This window comes from Microcaecilia unicolor, chromosome 7 (assembly GCF_901765095.1).
Source record: "Microcaecilia unicolor chromosome 7, aMicUni1.1, whole genome shotgun sequence".
Taxonomy (NCBI): domain Eukaryota; kingdom Metazoa; phylum Chordata; class Amphibia; order Gymnophiona; family Siphonopidae; genus Microcaecilia; species Microcaecilia unicolor.
The window spans coordinates 279350716-279373490 of record NC_044037.1 but is presented as its reverse complement, the minus strand read 5'-3'; the positions used below and the strand labels follow the sequence as shown (position 1 = coordinate 279373490).

General features: G+C 43.4%; 1 protein-coding gene across 1 annotated transcript in view; it reads left to right on the top strand.

Annotated features, from left to right (window-relative positions):
- KALRN (kalirin RhoGEF kinase) overlaps nucleotides 1-22775 on the top strand; it is a 1371746-nt gene that overhangs the window by 1338431 nt on the left and 10540 nt on the right. Inside the window, exons 52-57 of the mRNA XM_030208706.1 lie at nucleotides 581-608; nucleotides 1990-2155; nucleotides 7318-7439; nucleotides 9635-9766; nucleotides 16634-16798; nucleotides 18644-18722. Coding sequence (XP_030064566.1) covers nucleotides 581-608; nucleotides 1990-2155; nucleotides 7318-7439; nucleotides 9635-9766; nucleotides 16634-16798; nucleotides 18644-18722 — 692 coding nt within the window. The remainder of the gene's footprint in view (nucleotides 1-580; nucleotides 609-1989; nucleotides 2156-7317; nucleotides 7440-9634; nucleotides 9767-16633; nucleotides 16799-18643; nucleotides 18723-22775) is intronic.

Sequence of the window (22775 nt, the reverse complement as noted above, 5' to 3'; positions counted from 1 at the left end):
AAACTGTACTCTAAACTGCCATTGTTAGATAAGCTGAATAATTAAAAAAAAAAGACACTGAAATTACTTATTTAACCTCAGGCCTACCTTTTCCCAAGTTTGAACACAATTACTCAGCAAGTAAATACCAGTATAGTTTGCCTCCCTGGAGCAGCAGGTCCTGTGTCAGAACTTCTTCAGATCAGAACCAGAACCTGGGAACTGTATCTTGTCTTCTCTGTACAGTATAAAATGTTATTTACTGTTGCTGTTACAAATAATTAATTATCTCCTTTATTTTTTTGCCGTGACTGCTAAATGTATCACTGGGATAAAACACATGAAATTGTCATGCCAATAAAGTTATCTGAATTTATTAGAAAAGTGGCAAACTATAAAATGCTAACATTACTTATACCTGCTGAATAAGGTGAATATCATGGCTAAAGATCAAGCGATAGCACTGGGATATCATTGGTTTTAAGAGAGCTATTTGCTTACATAATACCCTACCCTCCCTCCCACCCCCATGTATGTTTCTCCTTCACCTTTTTTCGAAAATAAAAACTGACTTGTACATCTCTTTCTTGGTATTTTGTAGCTGATGAACCCAAATTTCATCCAAGAAGGTGAGTCAAACTTCTTCCCTTTCCTTCCCCTCCCTCCCTCCCCAAGAAATCTAATGAGTGGAAACCCCTCATTGTAATGTCACTGGATTGGTATAATTCAACCGAAAGGAAAAGTGCATGAACGCATTGGTCATTCCATACTCTCCTCCAGTAGCCTTCCACTTCCTTCACTTTTCTTCTGTCTTTTCTCCGATAATATTAAAGTCCACGGGGGGGGGGGGGGGGGGGGGATCTTCAAGAACATTGAGGCTTAAATTACTGTGAAAGTCCATCCCAAAGTAACAGAAGCAGGTCTGGGCTTTTGGGGAATATGGTGTTTGATAAGAACGTCATAAGGAGTTGCATGATCTATGGCAAAGGGTCTAGAGCAGAGGTTCTCAAACCCAGTCCTCAGGGTACAGTCAGCCAGTCAGGTTTTCAGGATACCCTTAATGAATACAAATGAGATAGATTTGCATACAATGGAGGTAGAGCATACAAATGTATATCGTGCATATGCAAGGTGGATGTCCTGAAAACCCGACTGGCTGGGTGTGTCCCAAGGACTAGGACTGGGTTGAGAACCCTCAATGTAAAGAATGCCCATATGTGAAAGGCACTTGAGGAGTCCTCATACAGTTAGAATGATGTACCTTCTTCCTTTCTAGGGTGTGAGGAATGCAAGGATATCCAGATCCTTTGTAATTGATCGTCTACTCTCTATAATATGAATAAGAGTTCTCAGCTCTTCTCCTTCCCTATCTATCTATCTATCTATCTATCTATCTATCTATCTATCTATCTATCTATCTATCTATACAGAGGAAAGTTATTTTCCATTTCTTCCACTCCCCCCACAATAAAGTCTAATATATTTATTTGAAAGGTGACTAGCTGTGCTCTGGTCTGTTTTTTTTCATTTAATGAATTATGTATTTTTATTGCATTCTTGTTTTGATCCGCCATTGGTGACATGTACAACACCCAGCACTAGACTTGTTGAACAGGAATTTATTTGGTGTGGATGTATACGGTACTATTAAACAATGCAGGCAAGTCAAGACAGGTATATTACATTGTTGACACAGGTTTTTCAGGTACATAGGATTCCTCACTCTAAGAAACTTATCAAAATGGGTGGAAAGGGGTGCCACTTCACCGCCATGAATTTGGTCACATGCCAATGGTCTTTTCCCAGTATCAGGTACTGGACAGTGGACACAGGACAGCAAAACACGCAAAGGAATGTGCTAATGCAAATGGTTTATGTGCAAGTTCCGTGAAAGAAATCTGGAAAATACTGAAGCTTTTGGCCTCCTCTACAGAGAAGACTTGAATAATATTAAGAAAGAGGATTTGTGCATATTTCATTTGCCAACATTTGCTTTTCCTCTTATCTCAGTTGCCCCAGAATTTTTGGTGCCACTTGTGGATGTCACCTGTGTGCTTGGGGACACAGTAACACTACATTGCAAAGTCTGTGGACGGCCAAAGCCAAACATAACTTGGAAGGGTCCAGATCAAAGCAGTCTAGACTACAACAGCAGCACATATACAGTCTCATCCTGGTAAGTATTGTACACAAAATTCCATAAACTACTGAGCATGTATAAAATTACTTCCACATTGTACTTAGTAATTTTTGCATATAAATGTCCTCTTGTGAAATACTAACCAGCGTAAAAGTACACCCCATGATATCATAGTTTCCAGGGGCAGAGTTTGCAAATGTTATGCTCGTATTCTATAAAGACACACATTCTCTCGTTCTATAGCCTTCCACACCCAACTTGATGCTTAGCACGCAAAGCTGCATGCCCCAAGTTATTGAATAAGATAAGTCACACATGTAACATAACTGAATAATTAGATGCTAATTTGCATTAATAACCAGTTATTGGCTATAATTAATTGGTTCTGCTTTTGCACTGATTGGCAGTTATGCATGTAACTGCCCTTACTTGGTATTCTACGAAATGTGCACACAATTTCCATAGTGCGCAACTACAAGTGGGGAGGGCATGGTCTGAGGGGGCGTGCCTGGCACTTCCTTACACATCTTATACGTCAAGATCCATCTCTGGCCGTCTTCAGATCTAAGCTAAAAGCCCACCTTTTTGATGCTGCTTTTAACTCCTAACCCTTATTCACTTATTCAGAACCCTTATTTTATCATCCTCACTTTTAATATTCCCTTATCTCTTGTTTGTCCTGTTTGTCTGTCCTAATTAGATTGTAAGCTCTGTCGAGCAGGGTCTTGTACAGCGCTGCGTACATCTAGTAGCGCTATAGAAATAAGTAGTAGTAGTAGTACTCTTTGGGATTCCAGAATCTTGCTACTCTTTGGGATTCTGCACGGAATCTTGCTGTTGTTTGGGATTCCGGAATCTTGCTACTCTTTGTCCTTAACCCTTATTTGTCCTGTTTGTCCTAATTAGATTGTAAGCTCTGTCGAGCAAGGACTGTCTCTTCATGTTCAAGTGTACAGCGCTGCGTATGTCTAGAAGCGCTATAGAAATGATAAGTAATATTAGTAGTAGAAGTAGAATACTTGCAGTTATGTGGCCTAATGGTTAGTGCAGTGGGCTTTGATCCCGACCTGGGTTTGATTCCCATTGCAGTTCCTCGTGGCCTTGGGCAAGCCGCTTAACCCTCCATCTCCCTAGGTATAAAAACTTAGATATTGAGCCCACTAGGGACAGAAAAAGTACCCTTTTACAAAGGTGTGTAAGGGCCTACACACATCCAGTATGCGCCAAATCAGCATTACCACCTGGCTACCGCATGCCCTGGGCGGTAATTCTGAATTTGGCGCATGCCAAAAACACAAGGTAGAAAATGTTTTGCCGCAGCTTAGTAAAAGGGCCCCATAATGTGTACAGCACTGCATATAATCGCACTGCTGCTCCTTGTGATCTTGGGCAAGTCACTTAACCCTCTGTTGCCTCAGATACAAACTTAGATTGTGAGCCCTCCTGGGACAGAGAAATATCCAGAATACCTGAATGTAACTCACCTTGAGCTACTACTGGAAAAAGGTGTGAGCAAAATCTAAATAAATAAATAAATAAATAAAATAAATATGTCTGGTAGCACTATAGAAATGATTAGTAGTAGGCTTACACTAGTGTTCTATGGCGTGTGGAGGGGCATAATTGAACGGGGCGCCCAAGTTTTCCTGAGAACATCCTCACAGGACGTCCCGGCGAAGGGGCGGGGAAACCCGTATTATCGAAACAAGATGGGCGTCCATCTTTCGTTTCAATAATACGGTCAGGGACGCCCAAATCTCAACATTTAGGTCAACCTTAGAGATGGTCGTCCCCGGTTTTCGGCGATAATGGAAACCGAGGACGCCCATCTCAGAAACAACCAAATGCAAGCCCTTTGGTCGTGGGAGGAGCCTGCATTCGTAGTGCATTCGTAGTGCACTGGTACCCCTCACATGCCAGGACACCAACTGGGCACCCTAGGGGGCACTGCAGTGGACTTCAGAAATTGGTCCCAGGTGCATAGCTCCCTTACCTTGGGTGCTGATCCCCCCCAAAACCCACTCCCCACAACTGTACAACACTACCATAGCCCTTAGGGGGGAAGGGGGCACCTACATGTGGGTTTGTGGTGGGTTTTGAAGGGCTCACATTTACCAGCACAAGTGTAACAGGTAGGGGGGGATGGGCCTGGGTTCGCCTGCCTGAAGTGCACTGTGCTCACTAAAACTGCTCCAGGGACCTGCATACTGCTGGCAAAAAATATTTTTAAAGTTTTTTTTCAGGGCGGGAGGGGGTTAGTGGCCACTGGGGGAAGTAAGAGGAGGTCATCCTCGATTCCCTCTGGTGGTCATCTGGTCAGTTCAGGCACCTTTTTGAGGCTTGGTCGCAAGAAAAAAAGGACCAAGTAAAGTTGGCCAAGTGCTCGTCAGGGACGCCCTTCTTTTTTCCATTATTGGCCGAGGACGCCCATGTGTTAAGCACGCCCCAGTCCCGCCTTCGCTATGCTTCTGACACCCCCCTGTGAACTTTGGTCATCTCCACGACGGAAAGCAATTGAGGGCGCCCAAAATCGGCTTTCGATTATGCCGATTTGGGCGACCCTGGGAGAAGGACGCCCATCTCCCGATTTGTGTCGAAAGATGGGCGCCCTTCTCTTTCAAAAATGAGCCCAATAGAGTTCACGCTCAACACACATCATCCCAATGCTCACCTTTACGCGAGCTATAAAGAATTATCCTATGCCTTTATAAAGGGTGCCTAAGGAGGCGCCTATTTGCCCTCTTAAACCAGACACCCTGCTATGAACACCCTCTAAGGGGGTAATTCTATCAGGGCCCACCTAGATTTAGGCAGCATGGATGTGAAAAAGTAGGTAAGCAAACGACCATCTTCTGTAAAATCACACCTAGATGCAATGGTGCGTACTTTGAAGGTGGGTGGGGGTAGAAGTGCATTATTCACAAGCATTTACACCAGCTCTGTGATTGGTGTATATGGTCACACCTAAAATATAAGTATGTTTTTGATCTATCATACTAATATTCTATAAAGAGAAGTTGGTGCCTATTGTATGTTACTGAAAATAAGTCCTTCAATATTTGATACAAAGAAGTATAATCTTCCTTCACAAGTTTGGACAGTTTCTGAAGTTGCACCTTTGACATAAGAAACCACTTTTTAAAGGAATTTACCAGGGCCGGTCTTAGCAATTGCGCCCCCCCCCCCCCCCGCCCGCCACCATATGCCATAATTTATCAGAGTTTAAAAGGAGGTTTAGAGCTCTCAGAACCCCACCTTACCCCATACCTCGATGTGCATCCAACACTTTTCAGTAGAGAGCGGCAGACAACGACAGCGATTTTCATATCCCATTTTCTGCCGAGCCCAGAGCCTCATCGCTGCTGCATCCCGCCCTTGTGGAAACAGGAAGTGACATCAAAAGGAGGCGGGATCAGAGCTCTCAATTTACCCATTCCAGGAGGGAGATGTTTTGGCCAGTCCTTGATTTCTGCCAACCTCATCCTGGTGCATTATGGGACCTACAGCACTGATTTCAATTGATAGAATCATGAACTACAAGTCCCACACTGCTTTGGGATATAAGTTTAAAACTTTCCCTCCTGGAATGGGTAACTTGGCAGCTCTGCGGGATGCAGTAGTGAGGAGGTTCTGGGCTCAGCAGCTGATGGGATATGAAAATCGCTACCGATGCCTGGTGCTCTCTCCTGAAACGTAGATGCACATTAAGGTACGGAGCAGGGAGGTATTCCGAGACAGGAGGGCAGATGTGCCAGAGATGCAGGGCCTCTAGAAGCGAAGGGCCCTGTGCGACCGCCCCTGTCACCCCTGCCTAAGACTGGCCTTGGAATTTGCTACTAAAACAGAAAACTAGAGTCTACAATTTACTGACACAACAATGGCATGAATCATTTTCCTTCTTGTCCTTGAATTCAGCACAGGAATATTTATCTCCCCTGAGAGCCAGTATGAGAGTAACTTCAAAGGTACTTATTTCTGTGAGTAAAGCTGGGCTTTCACAAGGGCGTAGCCAGACTTCGGCTGGAGGGGGATCCAGAGCCCAAGGTGAGGGGGCACATTTTAGCCCCCCCAGCACCGCCGACCCCCCCCCCCCGCCATTGCCGACCGCCGCCACCACCACCAACAACAACTTTGATCCCCCCCCCGCCAATGACCCTCTCGACCCCCCCTCCCGCCGTCAACCTGCTGTCGCCTACTGCCTACCTTTGCTGGCGGGGGACCCCAACCCCTGCCAGCCGAGGTCCTCTTCTTCTGGTGCAAGGCTTCGTTCTGTTTCTGTGAGTCTGACGTCCTGCACATTGTCAGACTCACAGAAACAGAACGAAGCCTTGCGCCAGAAGAAGAGGACCTCGGCTGGCGGGGGTTGGGGTCCCCCGCCAGCAAAGGTAGGTGGCGGTGGGTTGGCAGTGGGAGGGGGGGGGGGTCGAGAGGCTCGTCGGCAGGGGGATCCAGGGCCAAATCTACGGGGCCCAGGCCCCCGTGGCCCCACATAGCTACGCCACTGGGCTTTCATAAAATTGCCCACCCTGTGTTTGGGTAAAGCTACTCATTTGTCCAGTCTATGGGCCCTGTTTACTAAGCTGCGCTAGAGGAGTGCTAGCATTTTTAGTGTGTACACTAAGCATTAACGCATGCTAACCATGTAGGTGCCCATAATATTCTACACAGTGCGTGCTAATTTTTAGCACGCGCTAAAAATGCTAGTGCACCTTAATAAACATGCATAAGTTTACCTATCGTTTCAGGTGTTGTTCTTGAGGGTAGGGTTGGGGAAGGGTTCAGTACTTCACATAGTTTTAAAAATCCAAAATTGCGCACCTATTTTAACCTAGAAAAGTTGTGCACCCCAAACAGCACGTGTAAATCTGTGTGAGTAATTTTGAAAGCAAAAGTACACTCGTACTTTTGCTTTGAAAATCCAGACGATTCAACGTAGTAAAAAATATGCATGAACCGATGTGGGTAGTACGGATTTAACCCCGGTACGTGTAACTCAACGAACTGCCCAATATAAATGCTTTTTGGTTTGAGTTGAATGGAATTGTTCTGGTATAGTGTAAATTGAAGAAAATGCACTACTTTTACATTTATATTAGGTGTTGTATCGGCAAAAATTATAAATTATAAAATAATGAATAAAAGAAATGTTGAAAGTGCCAGGAAGATATTTAAAAAGTCACCTTTCCTCTGCTCTCCAGTGATTCTGGCGAAATTAGTCTGAAGATCTGCAACTTGATGCCCCAGGACAGTGGCATTTATACCTGCGTGGCAACCAATGAGCACGGAACGGCTTCGACCTCAGCTACAATCAAAGTCCAAGGTCCGCACTAGCACATGCTTCTTTTTAACATAATGAATTGAAGGTCATTGAAAGTTATGCTTTCTCTGACTGTGGAGTAACTCTCCAGAGAATAAGGATTAGAGAGAGGGTTTTCTGCCCTCCCTTAACAGTTGGGTTTTCAGTACATCAATAGTGAATATGCATGAGAGATTTCCAGGTACTGCCTGCATATTAATTAACTTTTTATTTAAAATTCTTTTATTCCTCCTAGAGAGTCTGTCAAAGTGGCATTCAACAAATAAAACCATAAAACCTTATAAACCCCACCACCACCAATCCGACAACAACACAGGTTCCTCCGTTACAGGGTGAGGCAAAAAAAGTAAACCCCCTACAGTTTTCTCAGCTACCACTTTGAATTTGAATGAGAAATTTTACGTACTTATTTAGTCATCATGTTTACATACTACCATTAAACAACATTTAATTATATTAAGCTATATTGATGTTACTGACATTTTTGCGTTACTAGCTGGTGATTTTTATGCATTAAAAAATGTTTTGAGCTAAAACACAGTAAAATAATGTCATTCAAATGATATGTCAGAATTTTGCTGTCATTGTCAATGCTCAAATTGTCCATCCCCAGCTTTAACTCAGGTCTTCAGTCCTTTTGGGAAGGTTCTTCATAGCCTTGTCGATCGGTCCCTGTGGCAGGATGTCCCAGAACACCTGCAGCGCTTCCTTGAGTTCGATGATTGTATGCAGCTTTGGGTGGAGTTTGTGCTAGGCCTCCAACATTGCTCCCCAGACATGGTAGTCCAAATTCAAATTATTGTTTATAAATGTCTGCGTCACTGTGACATCATTAACAGTAAGCTGGTACCCTGGGGTTTTCTTTACAAATCTTGGTGCAAACATTTTTGAATGCACAAAAATCACTGGGTGCAAGAGGCTAAAAAGTCTGCAACTTCGTCGTGTTTAAAGACAATCTCATTCCACCTGGCACACAAACGTAGACAGTAACAACAAATAAAGCTGTAAAATTTCACATTAAAATTCCAAGCAGTTGTTTGCCTCACTCTGTAAATATTGTTACTTTGGTATATTTTTTTGTTTATGAAATGCAATACATCTCAGTAATCACTGATCAAGAAAAAGAGCTGCATATACTGGCAATATTTATATAAGATAAAGCATTAATTGACTAAGGGGCTTTTACTAAGCTAAGGTAAAAAGTGGCCTTAGTGCATCTTTGAGCGGGTTTTTCCAACACTCTAAGGCCGTTGTTACTATAGCCATAAAAATGTTCTTTTTCTATTTTTTGTATTAATGGCCACGTATTAAGTTTTCTACATATGCAAAGATAAGTATTAAACAGAGGGAAAAAGCCTCAAACGAACCGCTAGGGCACGCCTTTTGTTAATAAATTAACTTTAGGGAGGCCTGCGGACTCATCACTGGCAAAAAACCTCCTGGCTCATTACTTTATTATAGCTCTTGAAGTCACTCTTAAGGTAATCAAGTCACTCTTTAGGTAATTTTGAAAAAAACTTAGCTTTCCAGCTGTCCAGTTGTTCGTTATGACTACCCATGGTCATAACGAACAACTGGACAGCTGGAAAGCTAAGTTTTCAGTATTCTTACTGTGAAATCACTGGTGCAGTGTTCTGGTCTTGTGAAGTGTTGGCCCACAGGGGTGGGGGCTTGACTGGCACCGGCTATTTTCATGTGATGTCTGTGCAGATTGAATCTTGTCTTAAGCATGCATACCCCCAATATGCATGTCCAATAAAAAAGGTATCATCTTATTTTCTTTTCCATGTTTTATTTTGTTTGATTTCTATTGATAACCTTTAAGAGTGGACTAACACGGCTACCACACCTCTCTACCATAGCTACCCTGTAAATTATGGAATACTATAAATGATGTACATGTTTTAGCAACTTAGATGTAAGCAGTTACACCAGCTGTAAGTGCTTGTCTTATCTGTTATGCTATTATTCTATATAGGGAAGTAAGCACCTACTTTTCCTTATAGAACAGGTGCCTAGGTATAGACAACTGGTTTAGAAATGCCCCCTACATGTCAGGCTGGAATATGGTCCTCATGTAGGTAGAAAGATGCACCCTCTGTATTTTTTTTAGGATGTTGGGGAAGGCGCCTGGAGCCTTTAAACTAAAGTAGAGGACAACTCTTCTTAAAACCACTCCACCCTGTGTTGGTTTACAGGTGTCCCAGCAGCGCCAGGCCGTCCCATTGCTCAGGAAAGGAACAGTTCCTCGGTGATCCTTCGATGGATGCCTCCTTGCAGTACGGGAAACTGCACCATTTCTGGTTACACCGCAGAGTACAGGGAGGAAGGTAATGTCCTACTACTACTACTTAACATTTCTAGAGCGCTACTAGGGTTACGCAGCGCTGTACAGTTTAACAATGAAGGACAGTCCCTGCTCGAAGAGCTTACAATCTAATAGATAAGAGTGAGACAAATATAGGACAATCAAGCCATTGTGACATCACTGATGAGGTTGGCTCTTAGGCATTGGTGGAATGAGGCATTATGACATCACAATCTCAGCTCTGGTTAAATCACTGCTATATGTAATACTACTACTACTACTACTTAACATTTCTAGAGCGCTACTAGGATTACGCAGCGCTGTACAATTTCACAAAGAGAGACAGTCCCTGCTCAAGGAGCTTACAATCTAATAGATAAGAGTGAGACAAATATAGGACAATCAAGCCATTGTGACATCACTGATGAGGCTGGCTCTTAGGCATTGGTGGAATGAGGCATTATGACATCACAATCTCAGCTCTGGTTAAATCACTGCTATATGTAATAAAAGTAAGCCTATGTAGACAGTCAAGCCATTGTGACATCACTGATGAGGTTGGCTCTTAGGCATTGGTGGAATGAGGCATTATGACATCACAATCTCAGCTCTGGTTAAATCACTGCTATATGTAATACTACTACTACTACTACTACTACTACTTAACATTTCTAGAGCGCTACTAGGGTTACGCAGCGCTGTACAGTTTAACAATGAAGGACAGTCCCTGCTCGAAGGAGCTTACAATCTAAAGGACGAAATGTCAAGTTGGGGCAGTCAAGATTTCCTGAATAGAGGTATAGTGGTTAGGTGCTGAAGGCGACATTGAAGAGGTGGGCTTTGAGCAAGGATTTGAAGATGAGCAGGGAGGGGGCCTGGCATATGGGCTCAGGGAGTTTGTTCCAGGCGTTGGGTGAGGCGAGGCAGAAAGGGCGGGTACTGAAAGGAGGGATTTGTCTTGAGAGCGGAGGTTACGGGTAGGGACGTAAGGGGAGATGAAGGTAGAGAGGTAAGGAGGGGCTGCAAATCGAGTGCATTTGTAGGTTAGTAGGAGAAGCTTGAACTGTATGCGGTATTTGATCGGAAGCCAGTGAAGTGACTTGAGGACAGGGGTGATATGAGTATATCGGTCAAGGCGGAAGATAAATATGTCCTGCCTATAAAACACTTCTACAGTAGAACTTGGTTATAAGGGACTTCTGGGGACTGATAAAAATCGTCCCTTATATCCAAACTGCATTAATGCAGTCGCTGATGCTTCATACATTTGCTTTAGCTTTTCTCTTTCCTGCCACATCCGATTTAAGTCTGGCACGTAAGACTGACTGATTTTGACCATTTTTTTCAATGTCATTTATTATAGCGATTTTCACTTCTAAATCTAGTGCAGATCATTTACATTTGTCAGACATTGTTCTGTACACAGCTGTGTTAGGACCAGCTGTCAGTCAGTTCACTCGTACATATCAGGGGCATAGCCAGACAACAGATTTTGGGTGGGCCTAGGCAAGAAGTGGGTGGGCACTAAGTGTTCTCTCCCCCTCCTCTCAACCACCACCCAAAAAATATCTCAGCTGGAGAGAAAGCGCTTCTTTCCATCTTGGCAGTCTGCAGCAGGCATGCACTGAAAACTGAGCATGCGCAGGGGCCGTTATTGTGGAGAGTAGCGTTTTCATTACCATCAGGGGGAAGTCTTCTGTTGGCGGAGCTTGGGATCCCCACCAGCTACCACAAAACATGTGCTACTGTTGGGTGGGCCTGAGCCCTAAGTGGGTGGGCCCCGGCCCACCCAGGCCCACCTGTGGCTATGCCCCTGACATAAATACAAAAGAATTGTCATACTGGTACAGACCGAAGGTCCATCAAGTCCAGTATCCTGTTTCCAACAGTGGCCAATCCAGGTCACAAGTACCTGGCAAGATCCCAAAACAGTACGATACATTTTATGCTGCTTATTCTAGAAATATAGTGCAACTGCCATGTCAGTCTCTTATATACATGGTTCAACGAAGCCTTGGGACTGTATAAAACAGTCTCTTATAACCGGAAGTCCACTATAACCAAATTGAAATACATGGGATGTCCTATTCTCTCAGCCGGAACTAAAAATTTAGTCCACTATGAGGCTCATTTCGAAAGAGGAAAACATCTAAAAAGTGGCATAAAGCAGCATTTGGGTTTCTGCCAGGTACTTGTGACCTGGATTGGCCACTGCTGGAAGCAGGATACTGGGCTAGATGGACCATTGGTCTGACTCAGTATAGCTATTCTTATCTTCTTATGTTTTACTCACCAAAACGTCCAAATCAGTATTTTTTTTAAACCCATTTTCCAGATGTTTTTCTATGCAGTTTGTCGGCAGTGCACCCAAATCTCAAGGGGGTATGTTAAAGGCGGGATTTGGGCATTCCTAACACCTGGATGATTTTCAGCCATAATGGAACAAAACAAATAAGTCCAGGACAAAAACTAAGATGTTTTGAGCTAGACCTTTTTTTTTTTTTTTAAATAAAGACTATGCCTCAAAAAAGTGCCCGAAATGACCAGATGACCACTGAAGGAATAAAGGAATGACCCCCTTGCTCCCCCAGTGGTCACTGATCCCCTCCCACCCTCCCAAAAATGTAAAAGAAACAGTACATACTAGCCTCCATGTCAGCCTCAGATGTAATGGACAGTCCTATTAGAGCAGTAAGCAGTCCCTAGAGTAGCCTAGTGGTCAGTGCAGTGCACTGTGGAGAAGGGGATCTAGGCCTATAATCCATTCTAACTGTTATACTTCTAGTGGACAGTGTGAGCCCTCCAAAAATCTACTGTACCCACATATAGGTGACACCTGCAGCCATAAGGGCTATTGTAGCCCTCCCCCTTGTCCCTTCCTTCCTTTTCACCTTTACTTTCCTCACCCGTAACTGTCTCGTCTGCAGTGGCGTTCCTAGGGGCGCTGACACCCGGGGCGGATCGCCGATGTGCCCCGCCCCCCGGGTGCAGCACCCCCCCCCGGAACAGCGCGACCCCCCCCCCCGGCGAAATAACCCCCCGGGTGCAGCATGACCCCCCAGTGAAAGAACCCCCCCGGGTGCACGCCACTGGGGGGGGGGGTGCCGCGCGCCTGTCGGCTCTTCGTTTCCATGCTCCCTCTGCCCCGGAAAAGGAAGTAACCTGTTCTGGGGCAGAGGGAGCATGAAAACGAAGAGCTGACAGGCGCGCGGCACCCCCCCCCAGCGGCATGCACCCGGGGCGGACCGCCCCCACCACCCCCCCTTGGTACGCCACTGCTTGTCTGTCTGTATTATTTAGATTGTAAGCTCTTTTGAGCAGGGACTGTCTCTTTTTATGTCAGGTGTTCAGCGCTGCGTGCGTCTGGTAGCGCTATACAAATGCTAATAATAATAATTGTAGTGGTGTACAGTAGGTTTTTGGTGGGTCTTGGAGGGCTCGTTATACAATAAAAGGGAGCAATGGTGAGATGTGTACCTGAAGTCCACTGCAGTGCCCCCTAGGGTGTCCCATTGCTCTGTTGGAATGTCTGTGTGGCCAGTCTGCTAAGAATGGTGGCTCCTCCTACATCCCAATGTTTTGATTTTGTGCATTTTTCACTTGGACTTTTTTTTTTAATGGGCCAAAAAGATAAATAGACAGAGCACAAAAGCATCTAGCATTTTCAGAAAAAAAAAATAGCATTTTTCTGATTCGAAAATGGCTATATCTGCTATTCAGATTCTGGCCGTTTTGAGCAAAACGTCCAAAGCCAGACTTAAGATGTCATATCGAAAATGCCCCTCCACATCCGAGTGCCTTTAACATCTGGATCCCTTATAATGAAGTTCTACTGTATATGGCTATCCAAAAATGTTCTCACTAGGTCTCAGTCCCAATATCCAAATACAAAACCCCGGACAACTGATATCCTTAATCTATAACAGTTTATGGACCTCATCTGCATCATGCGGGATTCAATACTTTTCGACCACCGTGATTTATACACTCATTTTGTCACCGATCCTTTTATATAGGAAACTTTTAAATAGTTTTTCAAACTTTTCTTATTATATTAAAAATGCTCATCTCATTTTTAGTACTCGGAGGGAGCTGTAAAGCTTTTTCAAGGATAACCCCCTTTTTTAATAGACCCGACTCACCTTGCCGACCATAATGTTTAAAGCAGTCAAACCTATAAAACAGTCATGTGTTTTTAAAATTATATTCTGGAGTCTCATTTTCCTTGCAGGTCTATAAAATGGTAAAGCAACTTGGGCTCAAATGACAAAAGAAATGCTGTACTAGCCAAAGTCTTAGAGGTTGTAGCATCAGCCTTATCCCTCATTACATTTCTAACACCCGGCAGTCCCGTGGCTCTGTGGCACATTAACATGCAAAAGATCTGGATTAATTTCCCAAGCCTGGTTTCTACTTGGGCCAGGCCAGCTAGGGATGTGGTGGAGGCAGAGCCAGGGGAGGGGGAGGGAGGGGAAGTCTCTGCTATTCCACAACTACAACTAAAGGATTTCATCCCTCCCTTCGTATCTCGGGGGGGGGGGGGGGGGGGAGAGGGGTAATGCTTGATACATCTTTCCTTAGTGTTGCAGAATGAGCTACCAGAATTTTTGTACTAATGTGATACAGGAAATGCAGGGACAAATATTCAGCCAATAGCCGTCAGCGTTCTTGTAAACCCTGGCCACCACTGACTGAATTAGTCCTGGATAGTTAGGACTGCTCCCTACAGGTGCAAGTACAGAATACCCTGGTCTGGGCCAGCTGCTAGGAGTTACCTGGGTACCACTGATATTAACGGTAGCATACAGATAATTTCCTGGTTAACTTAGGACAGCCTTTTTTCATTTTGGTTAGTGTAATGGGTTTGAGATCCTGGGGAACTGGGTTCAATTCCCCCTGCAGCTCCTTGTGACCCTGGGTGAGTCACTTATGCCTTCATTGCTCCAGGTACAAAACTTAGATTGTGCGTCCCCTAGGGACAGAGAAAGTAGCTGCATATAATATATATGTAAACCGCTTTATACCACAGAAAGGTGGTATATCAAATCCATTACCCTTTACCCTTTTTCCCCTTGAACATTGGTAGTACCCAGATAACTCCTACTTCCACCCTAGCTTTGCCCCCAGACTTCCAGAGCACTAACTAGTGAATGCCGCAGTGGTCAGGGCAAATATTCAGTGGCATTCCAAATATCTGGTCCCAACCCGGTGAGTGTGATTTAACCAAGCAGAAACCTCTCCTGCCTGGTTAAAAACCATGCTGAATATTAACCTTTACATTTCTAAACATACGTTTTATAATGGTAATAAGACACTCCAGGACATGCATTGCTATACTACAGATATGTTTCCTAGGTATTTAAAGCCCTTTTAAAATGGTTGGAACTGAGGGAACTTTGAGAGGATTTCTAGGCCATACGTATAAATCGTTAAACCATAAGCCATCTAGTTTGGTCTAGTTTGGGGATTTTTTGTGTTTTTATGCCTTTCTCTCCCTTGGATCTCTACCATTCCCCCCTCCCCCCTCATATGGCATCTCCATGGAGCTCTAAAGGCTCCTGCCAGCCCAAGGGCAGGAACAGCACCTTCAGTGATACTTAGCTGGCAGCGGCCTACATCTTCCAAAAAAACAAATTGGTCAGTTAAGCCCATCAGTAGCCTAAATAGCACTTTGGCCAGTAGGGTGCAGGGGTAGTCTTTCTCTGATATGGCAGCTGGCCGGTCATGGAGAGGAGGGAGAGTTCACCAGTGTTGACATCACGGCCAACTATTCCCCCTTTCAATGATGTGGCTGCATGAAAGTTTGCTTCGCCACTGTTACCATGACAATGGTGGTGGTGGCATCATCACCCTGGACTTAGCACCCCATGTGAACACCTATCTTGCCTGTTTCTTCTGATGGCTATGTTGTTGGTGCCAACAGGTTGATGTGACTGGATACGTTTCAGGACAAAACGCGTGACAAGTAAAAAGTTTAGAAATCATTATACTATGTAAAATGAAATGTTGTAAATCATCTATGTTGAAAGGAAGTCTTTCAAGTGAAATAAATCAAATAAAATCAATAACAGGCACTGGAGTAGCCAGATTGATATAGTAGCCTTCACTCCAAAAGTCAACAAGGTCAGTAATGGTGACCAGGTACCATCCAGCAAGGCCATGTGGAACAGGAGGCTGGACGTTAGGGCAAAAGTCACTCTAGTTTTTGTTTCTGTTTACATTAGCACAAAACTTGGCGGTAAGGGGAGGTGGGGAGCTGGGTGTTGGATTAACCTTATATACTCATCTACCCAGGGTGGTACAGAACCAGTGATGAAGATAAGGAGAACTGACCCAGATACGGAGTGATTAATGTACAAGTGGTGAGGCTTCTACGGCTGAGGAATAACACTGCCCTGTTACCAGGAAAAAGTGGGCTGAGTCTTTTTTTGGCATCATCTTACAAATAATTTCTGTCCTGACCCAAGGAAGGGGGGTGTGTGTGTGTGGGGGGGGGGGGGGGGTTAGCTCCCAAAACCTACTCAAGGGTATACTCTTTGGAAGATTTTATTAACTTGTTTCTGTACATTCAAGTGGACAACCATGGCTACCACGTTATAGAGATGAATGGCTCAGACGGCTGGTATCTTTATTATTTTATGTTTATTTGTTTTATTTATTTTTGAGGAAGTTCTGTCTATGAGAGACTCTTGAGTCAATGGGGGGAGAGGAGGGGAGGAGACAGAGTTCTCGCTCCTGCAGTGGGCAGTTACATTATGATGTATCCACACAGCATCAGACACTGACAGATATGAGACGGAGGAAAATACCAATGAAATTTCAGGTGCTTAGTAAGACTTTCAAACAGTAAGTTTCCTGTCAGGTGACCTATTTGTCCTTCCTACACCAGGATCTGCAGTATGGCAGCAGTCAGTAGCCTCCACCTTGGACACATACCTTGTGATTGAAGACCTGAGTCCAGGCAACCAGTACCAGTTTCGGGTCAGCGCTAGCAATCCTTGGGGAATTAGCCTACCTAGTGAACCATCAGAATTTGTACAGCTGCCAGAAAATGGTGAGTGCTAAACGACTAAATGGACTATATCTGTGTAGGGCTGATTTAACCTTTAGGCTAACCAGGCACATACCAAGCATGGCAGCTATCCGAGGGGGAGGGGAGTGGAGGTGGAGGTTGCAAAGCAAAAACATTGATCCTGACAGATGCGCAACTTCAAAGAGCCACCAGTACAGGGAGTAGGACATTTTTCAAATAGCTCATTTACAGGAGTAAACGGCATTTGGAAATATTCTAAGTGGAGGAGTGGCCTAGTGGTTAGTGCAGTGGACTTTGATCCTGGGGAACTGAGTTCAATTCCCACAACAGCTCCCTGTGACTCTGGGCAAGTCACTTAACTCTCCATTGCCCCTGGTACAAATAAGTACCTGAATATATGCAAACCTCTTTGAATGTAGTTGCAAAAACCTCAGAAAGGCGGTATATCAAGTCCCATTTCCCTTCCCTCCCTTTCCCTATTCTAAAAGGGAAATTATGCATCTAATTGTCAATTTAGAATTTGCGCTTTGTGCACAGTATCCCAGTGCCTTTTAGCTGACCTGTAGAGAATTGCTCCCATTATGCGTGTGTGTGAGTGTATATATACATCCACATCCACACACAAAACAAAGTTTTTAATACATAAAAGTATGATGGCCAACTAAGTATTATACATATTTTTACAGGGTTTGTCTGGAAGAGGTTAGGGTTGGGGTGATTATGACTGTTGGGTTTTCCAAAATCATAGGGGGCCAGTTGAGAGGGGCAAGGCTGAAGGTTTGCCCAGGTTCCCTAATAACCATGTATATCTATGTAAGGATCACACAAAAGTGTGATTCACTCTTAGGAGCCAGAACTGTGGGGGCCAAAGGGTGCTGAGTACCCCCCAATATTGAGCAAGCTCCTTCACTGTGGCTATGGAGGGGTCATTTTAATTGTGTGGGGCACCCCCAATCATTATGCAATGTTGGCACCTATGAATTCACTTCTAAAATAGTAAAGGAAGATACCGTATAGACAAGTACACAAACAGGACTTTGACTGTCAACTGCGGCCTTCAAGAACCATAAACAAGGTTGGCTTTTCCAGGCAGCCAGAACAGGCAAAGCAAACTAGATTCTTACTGGAAACAGGTCTTGTTTTGGGGAACTTGAATGACAATGAATATTCATGAGGTGTTTTTGCATCCAAGTCTCTGGCTGTCCTGAATTCCAAACCTCTCTGTGGTGGCTCTAGTCTGTGCTTGGGATTGTGCCATTGGACTTTGACTTTGGTTCCTGTGGACAAAGAGATCACTTAGGGCTTAAGAGCTTTGGTAAATAATTTCACACACTGCGAAGATGTTTATTAAACAGGTATTTCTACTGATTAATGTGTTGAACCAGCAGGCCGGCCTCCTTTCCATAACGGAACTTATTCTAAAAGACAATGCTTTGTAAAGGAAGACGCTGTGCAGCAAGAGGGAGAGGAAGGCTGAGTTAGTAGACTTTTCCACCTTCATAGATTAGAAAGATAAAGGATTTGGATCTGATGCTACCCACTCATGCAATAACCTTATAATATAAAGTCATCTTTCTTCCTTCCCCTGCTTGCACATTGTAATCTGGCAGTAAAACCTTAACTGCAAATATATCAAGGTATATTGTGACAAGTAAGCTGTAGCATTGCACAATTTAATAAAACCAGGAGTCGTCGTTCCTTATTATCCACCATAATTGCATGTGTTGCATTAGTATTAGCTCCATAAATTTCCCCTGTCACAGTTATCTTCTGTTGTCTGTATGTACATTTGTTTATGAATCGTAATTTGCATCTCTTCTACTTGTGCATCGCTTTGTTAAAACAAGTTATTTATTTTTTCTAAAGATGCCACTGCCGATGGCTCTACGATTTCATGGAAAGAAAACTTTGACTTTGCTTACACCGAGCTTCATGAAATTGGAAGGTAAAAAAAAAAAAAAAAAATTGGGGGAGGGACATAATGAGAGGGGGAGGGGTTGCAGCTTAAAGGTGGATGCAGATAAAAAGGCAAGTGTCCATGATAGGACCGTACATCATAGTGCTAACAGCGCTGGGCTGCTTCCAATCTGCCACCTATGAGACACTGAGCTCTCCCTATATTTAGATCTTGACTGAAGCCACTTTATCTTATGCAGTGCTCTAGAAATCATAAGTACCCGCTATGGAGAAAAGGTATGTTGTAAAAGTGATACCCACTCTGGAGATGCAAGGAAATAAAGTGGGAAGTGGTCCAATAACTTCAGGACATAGAGACTGAGATGATATTCATGAAGCAAACTTTATTGTAGACTCAACACAGTACTGTGTTTCGGCCACAGACCTGCCTCAGGAGTCTTTAACAGTGTAAAAATGTTGTTTAAAAGGTTGCCCGTCTTAGATAACGAAGAAAGAGACTACTTGTCGCTACACTAGCATTGATCTTCATGATCTTTAAGGTTTTTTTGAGACAAAAAAGCATCAGACATTTCCGTGTTAATCCTCTTGGTGCATTTACCCAAGACGGACAACCTTTTAAACAACATTTTTACACTGTTAAAGACTCCTGAGGCAGGCCTGTGGCCGAAACACAGTACTGTGCCGAGTCTACAATAAAGTTTGCTTCGTGAATATCATCTCAGTCTCTATGTCCTGAAGTCATTGGTCCACTTCCCACTTTATTTCCTTGCATCTTCGCTCGTGGGATTTAACGTTCATCCACTCCTGTGGAAACTCTACACCCACTCTGGAGAGCAATTTCTCGCACAAAGCTGAGAGAATACATCTTTCCTTAACATCAGGCTTATTGCAAAGTCTATGCAGTGATATATTCACTTTTCAGCTTACCCTAAAGAAAAGATTTACTTTTGTATGAATTAGCAACGAACAGTTGGTGTTACTCCAGTTCTTGCTTAGTAGGGTGTCAACATTTTTAAGACGGAAAAGGTCAACAAGTAGGCAAATCCAGTACACTAGATGTAGCCAATGAACATTTGGATACTCTCATCTTTATCATTTTTGCAGAAGTTAAAAATATACCAAAATTAACTGTCTTTATCTGAGACATCCATGTTACCAAAGGGCAAAGGTGAATGGATCATTGGTAGGGATATCAAGTAACAGTGCCTCACAGTTGTTGCATTTGAGTGATGCATCAACATTATTCTGATGTACGATGAGACCAAGATGGCGGAGGGGTGAGCGAAAAGAGTCCAAAGTCTTGTCTTCTACTTGCAAGATTCTCGATTAATTTAACTCATATTCTAATGCAGAAACTCTTAATCCAGTCCTCCAAACACACCCAGCCAGTCTGGGTCTCAGGATATCCACAACGAATATGTATGAAAAAGATTGGAAAACAGCAAAGGCTGTTCATAAATGCTCTCTCTCATGCATGTTCATTGTGGATATCCTGAAAACTTGGCTGGTTGTGGTCTCCTCTTCATTTAGGATAGATTTACTAACATGCATGACTGCATTAGCAAACATTAACATGTATTTACCATAGGCCCTATTTTATAGAGTGGAACCTGTTTACTAATAATGCCCATTAACAGCATTAACATGTACTAACGTGATAGTACACTACAGTAAATCTAGTCCTTAGTTACTTTCAAAGTGGCTGTAGAATTTACATTAAACAATGATTTTAAGGCAGTGTTGCCATCATAGAGTGACAGTTTACAACTTAGTCATGTGTGGTTGGCAGCCATCTTTGGCCTGAGTTAAAATAAAAGTCCATTCAGAGCAGTGGGATCCAAGGAGAAATACTATTTATTTTACAATATTTGTTCCCTACCCAGAGCTGCAAAGGGTCAAGTAGAATATACTAAAAATACCCCCTACAAGTAGAAGCTGCCAAGGTCACCTTATTTATAACAAATCAAATATCGTGACTACTAGGAACTGACTGGGAGAAAACCTGAGTAAAATTTCAGCTGCCTTCTGACCTTACAGTAATTGTCCATCTCCTGCAGTTCTGAAGATAACTTATTCCATTCAAATGGCCCTGCCAAGGAGAAAGCTCCACTATGTGTTTCCAACGGGCAACCTACTTCACTGAGATTAGATGTAGAATTCTAACCTCTTCAGATCTTAAGACCGTGGATGACCTATGAGGCTGCCTGCAATCCTGAAGTACCTTGAATATTGTGTTCAATTCTGGTCACCGCATCTCAAAAAAGATATAGTGGAATTAGAAAAGGTACAGAGAAGGGCGACAAAAATGATAAAGCGGATGGGACGACTTCCCTATCAGGAAAGGCTGAAGCGTTTAGGGCTCTTCAGCTTGGAGAAAAGATGGCTGAGGGAACATATGATAGAGGTCTATAAAATAATGAGTAGAGTGGAACAGATAGACGTGAATCTCTTGTTTACTCTTTCCAAATAACTAGGACTAGGGGGCATGCGATGAAGTTACAAAGTAGTAAATTTAATACGAATTGGAGAAATTTTTCTTTACTCAACGTGTAATTAAACTCTGGAATTCATTGCCAGAGAATGTGGTAAAGGCAGTTAGCTTAGGTTTAAAAAAGGTCTGGGCAGCTTCCTAAAGGAAAAGTCCGTAGACCATTATTAAATTGACTTGGGGAAAGTCCACTGCTGTTTCTGGGATACGCAGCATAAAATGTATTGAACGTTTTCGGGATCTTGCCAGGTATTTGTGACCTGGATTGGCTACTGTTGGAAACAGGATGCTGGGCTTGATGGACCTTTCGTCTGGCCCTGTGTGGCAATACTTATGTACTTATGTACTCTAAGATACTGTGGTACTTCATTCGACAGCACTTAATTGGAGTTAGAATAAATGATTGCAAACAATTCTAAAGCATTAGTAAACTGGGGCCTTAATTGACCAATTAGGTGAACTTTAATAATCAAGAAGTAAGAAAAACAAACAAGACAAAATGGATAATTTATTTATTTAATTTCCTATATACTGCCTACAAACTGGAACATTATCAAAGCGGTGTACAATCAGGTACAGTTGTTATTTTTCTGTCTCTGGAGGGCTCACAATCTGAGTTTGCACCTGAGGCAATGGAGGGTTAAGGGGATCTTTTACTAAGTAACACTAGCATTTTTAGGAATATAATGGGCGTCTCGGCATTACTACTATTTAGTATTTCTATAGCGCTACAAGGCGTACGCAGCGCTGCACAAACATTTAGTACCAGCTGATTTGTAGCGTGAGGTAAAAATGCTAGCACACCTTAGCAGTGGCATAGCCACAGGTGGGCCGGGGCCCACCCACTTAGGGCTCAGGCCCACCCAACGTAGCACAAGTTTAGTGAAGACTTCTTCCAGAGGGTAACGAAAACGCTACTCTCCATGATACCGGCACCTGCGTATGTTCAGTTTTCAGCGCATGCCTACTGCAGACTGCCAAGGTGGAAAGAAGCGTTTTCCCACCAGCTGAGATATTTTTTTGGGTGGTGGTTGGGGGGGGGGGGGGGAACAGTTGGTGCCCACCCACTTCTTCCCTAGGCCCACCCAAAAACTGTTGTCTGGCTACGCCCCTGCACCTTAGTAAAAAAAAACCAAAATCTCTAAGATCACGAGGGCCACGGTGAGATTCTAATGTGGATCGCCTGGTTCTGAAACCACTGCTCTAAACATTAGCCTCTGTTCCACTCCAAGAACCTGGCAATAGCCATGTTTCTGCGCATCAAGAGTGTTAATTATGGATACATTAATTTACACCTTTATTACACACACACATATATATTTTTTTTTTAATGGAAAAAATAGCTTTGATTATGCTCCAATATATCACACACAACCTGTACAACATGATGAAATTTATAGCAAACTATGGTTGACTAGAAAATCAAATGCCCAAACTCAGATCCAATGCACTGTAGAAAGAATAGGTGAAACAACCTCAATATCACAGTGAATTAATGTTCAACAACTCTCTAACCCACTTTGTAAGTGGGTGTTAAAGGAGGAAAAAGACCTAATAAATCTGTGGCAAGAATCGCAATTGCCGGCATCAGTG